Genomic DNA, 6,503 nt, shown 5'->3' on the forward strand with positions numbered 1-6,503 from the left:
TTTTGGGGTTTTACGGATTTTGAGGCTTTGGGATTTTGAAATTTGGAGCATTTTAGAACTGTGAGATTTAGAGGTTGTGCAATCTTCCGATGATGAGGTTCTAATATTTGGAACTCATTTTGAGGTTTACAATTCTGAAACTTTTGAATTTTGAAGACTCAGCAGTACAAGTAAATTTCTGACATTTTCTCAATTTCTAAATTTTTTCAATTTTTTTGTATTTTAGTATTTTAAAACTTGAAGATCCCACAATTCCAAAATTGCTCAAACCTCCATGTGCATACGTGGTCGCTCTTTAATGGCCGCTCACACATGTGTGCAACGTACATACCCTCTCTAATAATCATCACACAAAGGAAAATATGAAATGTCTCATAATTGTTGTAGTTTCTGTCTGTTTTATGTGTACGTTCACACACGTTGAATTTACATAAAATTTTATTAAATTAATTCTTAAAAAAATATTGCCAAGGCGACATTTGACTGCACAGGTCATTAAAGCGTTCAGTAAGACTTCAAGTAAATAAATTATCAAAATCCATTTATTTTATCAAGCGCAGTTACACTCACAATTCCGTGTTTCTCGATAGCCCTCGAGCCCGATGAAATATTACATGCACGTGCGTATAAAACGAAGCACCATTTTAACCGTTGGACATCAATCTTTGGTAATTAATTTCCTGTAACCGTCTCAATCACTGCATCGCAGTTAACGAGCCTGGCCATTAATAAAAACAATTTTCGTAAACCTCGAGACGCGTCTCGCGGATCCGGCGATACATCGCGAGGGGAGAAGAAAATATTAGCCCCGTTAATGGAGGACGTTTACTTCGGTAACAGGTCTCATTATTTCTTCTGTTTCTCGCCGTTGTTGTACCCGAGCTTGAAGAAATCTTTCAGCACGACGTTGAACGTTAGCGTAACAATACCCTCCACCCTCATGCGCGTCACTGCAATTATAAAGAAAATTATTGCTCGTGCCTCGGGAGGGAAACATCAGGTGCGCGCGTACTCTTTTCTGTTCGGGCTTTATGACATCTGTAAATCTTGGGAAATAAACTGTATTACTCGTTAAGCTGTTCCATTCAAATCGCTTTATTTCCTTATTCTTTGAAGGTTGTGATTGTGTGCAGTATTTGGATTATAGCGATCTGGGATGTGAAGGTATGAGGCTCTAGAGAGATAGGGATATGAGGATGTGTAAATCTAGGGACATAGGGATTTGGGAATATTGGGATTTAGGAATTTTGGGATTTGGGAATTTTGGGATTTGGGGATTTTGGAATTTAGAGACCTGGGGATTTGGAAATTTTGGGAATTTTGGAATTTTGTGATCTAGGGATTTGGGAATTTTGGGATTTAGGGATTTAGGGATTTAGGGATCTGGGGATTTGGGAATTTTGGGATTTTGGGATTTTGGCATCTGGGGATTTGAGAATTTCGAGATTTTGGGATTTAGGGATGTAGGGATTTGGGAATTTTGGGATTTAGGGATCTGGGGATTTGGGAATTTGGGAATTTTGGGATTTAGGGATTTGGGGATTTGGGAATTTTTAGAGTTTGGGATTTTGGCATCTAGGGATTTGAGAATTTCGGGATTTTGGGATTTAGGGATGTAGGCATTTGGGAATTTTAGGATTTAGGGATCTGGGGATTTGGGAATTTTGGGATTTAGGGATCTGGGGACCAGGGAATTTAGGTATCTAGGGATTTGCTGATCTAGGGATCTAGGCATTTAGAGATCTAATGATTTAGAGATCTAGGGAAATATAAATCTGAAGACATAGAATTCTAGGATCATAGGGATCTTGATATATAGAAATCTTAGAATATTGAAATCTAGGCATATAGGGACTTGGCAATATTGCAATCTAGGGACATGGGAATTCGGGAATAATGGAATCTAGGGATATGGGAATTCGTTAACACAAGAATCTAGGTATATAGAAACTTGAGAAGAGTGGAATCTAGGGATATAGGGACTTGAGAAGAGTAGAATCTAGGGATATAAGGACTTGAGAAGAGTGGAGTCTAGGGATATAAGGACTTGAGAAAAGTGGAATCTAGAGATATAGGGACTTGAGACTAGTGGAGTCTAGGGATATAAGGACTTGAGAATAGTGGAATCTAGGAATATAAGGACTTGAGAAGAGTGGAATCTAGGGATATAGGGACTTGAGAAGAGTAGAATCTAGGGATATAAGGGCTTGAGAAGAGTAGAATCTAGGGATATAGGGACTTGAGAAGAGTGGAATCTAGGAATATAAGGACTTGAGAAGAGTGGAATCTAGGAATATAGGGACTTGAGAATAGTGAAATCTAGGAATATAGGGACTTGGAAATAATGAAATCTAGGGATATAGTAACTTTAATCTAGGGGAATCTGGGAATATAGTATCCCCAATCTATGGGAATCAAATATATGGTAACCCTAATCTAGGGAAATCTGAGAATATAGTAACCCCAATCTAGGGAAATCTGAGAATATAGTAACCCCAATCTAGGGAAATCTGAAGATACAGTAACCCCAATCTAGGAGAATCTGGGGACATAATTTTCCCTCTCAGTACCACACCACGAATGTATAAACTAAAATGTATTGACCGATATTTGTCAAAAGAAAACACGTCACTATATCGAACATGTTAAATCGTCCCCAATGCCTACTGAAACTTGATCGCAATTAATTTGATGTTAACCGTAACGGTCATTGTGGACTACCGTTAACTGCTTCAAAATATTGCCTTACGTTCCCTTCCGCCACCTGAGGCCAATATCGTTGGATCAATTAGCTCTGGCCGTCTGCCTGTTAACCAAGCTGCAAATCGTTGCAACATGGAAGAGGACTCTGGTACGTATACTGACACCCTACAAAATTTTCATTAACTTAACAAGTGGATTAATAAACAGATGCGCGAAGAAGAACATTTCTAAAATGAACGTGTAAAAGAACATTTCTAAAATGAACGTGTAAAAGAACATTTCTAAAATAAACAAAAATATAAGTAAAATAGTTGACCAAATATCTTCTTCAAATATTTGAAGAAATTTTCGTGGAGTTTAGTTTTGGATTTATAGTGATGGTTTTAATAAGCCGTTTAAGGCGATGAAATACCTTAATACCTCTTTTTATGGCAGCCTGTTTTCAGCGGTAAATGGCATACTCCGTAGCCTCTGATGACGTCGTGGCCAAAGATGTCCAGGCCGTAGATCGACATTATTAGCTGGGGCCCTGAGATACAATTTCATAGAAAAGATTGCTACGACTCTGTATATAAGGAAAGAAGTTACGGACGCTAAGTTACGGACACTTCCGTTGAAGTATCAGTTCAATATTAAATAGTGTTGAATTCGCTATAAATATTTTTTTCATTAATCCTTTGCGCTCGAAGGAATTTCTTCGACTTCGAAGGCTACCTTTGGGAGATGGTGGAAGGTTGAAGTTCGATAAATTCTTTTGAAGCTATCTTTCTGATATTAATTGCTACTGTTGTTTGTTTTATTATGTTCAGGTGTATAACACTATTCCGAATTGTATTAAATAAAATGGTGACACCCTTCGAGTGCAAAGGGTTGAATGAAGAATTTTGATTTTCTAGCTTTTTTGCTGTGGTTAGGTTAGGTCATATGCATAACACTATTCCGAATTATATTAAATAGAATGGTGACACCCTTCGAGTGCAAAGGGTTGAATGAAGAATTTTGATTTTCTAGCTTTTTTGCTATGGTTAGGTTAGGTTAGGTCATGTGCATAACACTATTCCAAATTGTATTAAATAGAATGGTGACACCCTTCGAGTGCAAAGGGTTGAATGAAGAATTTTGATTTTCTAGCTTTTTATGATAAAAATGCATCGATGCAATTTTAGTTTATTTTTATAAGAGAGGGTTTGTAATAATGAATGTGTTTTTTTCAGAATATAAACGCAAAAGTAAGGATCGGAGTTTATATCGATTTTAAATGGAAAGTTTAATCCAAATCAGATATAGGCAAAGAGAATTCTCATCGAAAGGGATTAAATACCACTTTAACTTACATCCATGGGGATTGGTACTTTTAAACGTTATTTCCAATGGGAAATTCCATACGGCCAAATTTCGAGGGTCACTACTGCACTTGCACATTTGCGTCAGACCTTCCTCGATACCCTAACATAATTGCACCAGTGAGTATGATTTATTTATTAACTTAAAAAATCATAGCTGTTGATCAAACTTTATTTGTCAACAATGTTGAGATAAATTAAAATTTTCAAATTACTTATTTGAGCTTTGGATAATTTTTTTTTAAGTTGAGATCAATTATATCAGTGAAAAACTATTTTTATTTAATATTCATTATTTTTATTTAGAATCAATTATTTTTATTTTAGTTCACTTATATAAACTTGGCAGTATGTGATCAGTTATTTTTATCACATTAATTATTTCAAGATTAATTGTTGTAGCATGTGATCAATTATTTTTGTTATATTAATTACTTCAAGGTTAATTATTTTGATTTAACATCACTTCTTTAAACTTAAGATTATTTATTTCAGTATAGGATTAATTATTTTAATTATTTCAATTAATTTAATCATATTAATTATTTCAAGATTAATTGTTGTAGCATGTGATCAATTATTTTTATTATATGAATTATTTCAAGGTTAATTATTTTATCATATGATCAATTAATTTAATCATATTAATTATTGCAAGATTAATTATTTTATCATACGATCAATTAATTTAATGATATTAATTATTGCAAGATTAATTATTTTATCATACGATCAATTAATTTAATCCTATTAATTATTTCAAGATTAATTATTTTATCATACGATCAATTAATTTAATCACATTAATTATTTCAAGATTAATTATTTCAGCATATGATCAATTAATTTAATCATATTAATTATTTCAAGATTAATTATTTCACCATATGATCAATTATTTTAATCACATTAATTATTTCAAGATTAATTATTTTATCATATGATCAATTAATTTAATCATATTAATTATTTCAAGATTAATAATTCTATCATATGATCAATTATTTTAATCATATTAATTATTTCGAAACTAATTATGTTGATTTAAAATCACTTCTTTAAACTTAAGATTAATTATTGTATTTCAAGACGAATTATTTAAATTTCTTATCAGTAACGTTTTATGCAAGATTAATTTTTTCAAACCAAGATTGATTATTAACATATAAAATCAATTACTGTAATCATAGATTACTTCAATTAATCAAGATGTCAGAATAATTATCTCAATCTAAGATCACTTATATGCAACCTCTTTTTTTACTTGCACTCCACTTCATGCATCCAACCTTTTATTTACTGCTTCATTTTATTATTATTCATCTCTTAAAAGTTTAAATCGATAGAAAGTTAAGTCAATAACTTTTATTTTCCTCTTTCAGCACCCTCATAGACAAATAACCAAACAAACAAACAACTTACAGCAACAACAGACCACTCTGGCCCAAAATGGAATCCGTACTTGCAATACGCGTTGCTCGTATCATAAAACTCCGCGTATTCGATAGATCCCGTGATCGACAGGAAAAATTCACCCTCGACAGACATTGCGATTCGCAGCGCACTAAATTTCACCGGTGAAAACGAGACACTGTCACAATAAAGTATTATGTGCTTCAAGTTTATTCTACATCGATGTTTTGTGTACGATTCGTCGTCGTGGTAACGAAACATGCGCCCCACTTTTGCGAAACATATGGCGTGATAAATACGTACTTAAAAGAGGGAAACTTTTCAATGGCTCCTGTACTTTTAGATTTCTTTCGAGATTGCCAAAGAATTATTTTCACGAGCTTACACTCGCTTATAAATAAAATTATAAGCTTCCGAATTCAATTTGGTATACAGTAATAATAAACAAAAATTAAAAATTAAAATGTGGAAGTAAAAGAAATTTTTTTCGTGATTATTTTTTTAAGAAAAAATTCGTAATTATTTTTCTGAAAAAAAAACTCGCAACTATTTTTCTAAAAAAAAAAACAAAAATTAGAAATTAAAATATGAAAGGTTAAGGAAATTTTTTTCGTTATTTTTCTAAAAAAAAATTCGTAATTATTTTTCTAAAAAAGAGACAAAAATTAGAAATTAAAATATGGAAGGTTAAGGAAATTTTTTTCGTGATTATTTTTCTAAAAAAAAAATTCGTAATTATTTTTTTAATTCAAGGCTGAAAAGATCAGTGCATGATTTTATTTAGAAAATTTAGTCAGAGGATAATTGCGAATTACAAAAAAATTAAGAGGGAAAATTAAACGTTTAAAAAGGAAATGAGCTCATGTTTGGAAGGTCATCATAAATACGGTGCACAGTAATTTCAAATTTAAATTAAATTACTGACCATTGATCGATAGTGACAAGTTGCAGTGATCATTTATTTTCGAAGGTTAATTAAACACAGTTTGGACGGATATTAAAATCAATCACCTGAAATGCATCTTCTTTATTATTCCAAGGGGT

At 32.5% G+C, this 6,503-nt stretch overlaps 1 protein-coding gene across 2 annotated transcripts; it reads right to left on the minus strand.

The window, feature by feature from the left end:
- Positions 1–524: 524 nt before the first annotated feature.
- LOC100877254 (B9 domain-containing protein 1) lies at positions 525–5,933 on the minus strand. Of its 2 annotated transcripts, XM_003705427.3 has the most exons (5): positions 5,469–5,933; positions 4,038–4,149; positions 3,124–3,232; positions 2,750–2,868; positions 525–950 (listed from the first exon to the last, which is right to left on the minus strand). In XM_003705427.3, the coding sequence occupies exons 1-5, from the start codon at positions 5,718–5,720 to the stop codon at positions 847–849; spliced, it is 696 nt and encodes a 231-aa protein (XP_003705475.3). In that variant the 5' UTR covers positions 5,721–5,933; the 3' UTR covers positions 525–846. The 2 variants fall into 2 exon arrangements, with proteins under 2 accessions (XP_003705475.3, XP_076390422.1); XM_076534307.1 differs by lacking the exon at positions 2,750–2,868.
- Between the last annotated feature and the right edge of the window lie 570 nt (positions 5,934–6,503).

This window comes from Megachile rotundata, chromosome 8 (assembly GCF_050947335.1).
Source record: "Megachile rotundata isolate GNS110a chromosome 8, iyMegRotu1, whole genome shotgun sequence".
Classification (NCBI taxonomy): Eukaryota; Metazoa; Arthropoda; class Insecta; order Hymenoptera; family Megachilidae; genus Megachile; species Megachile rotundata.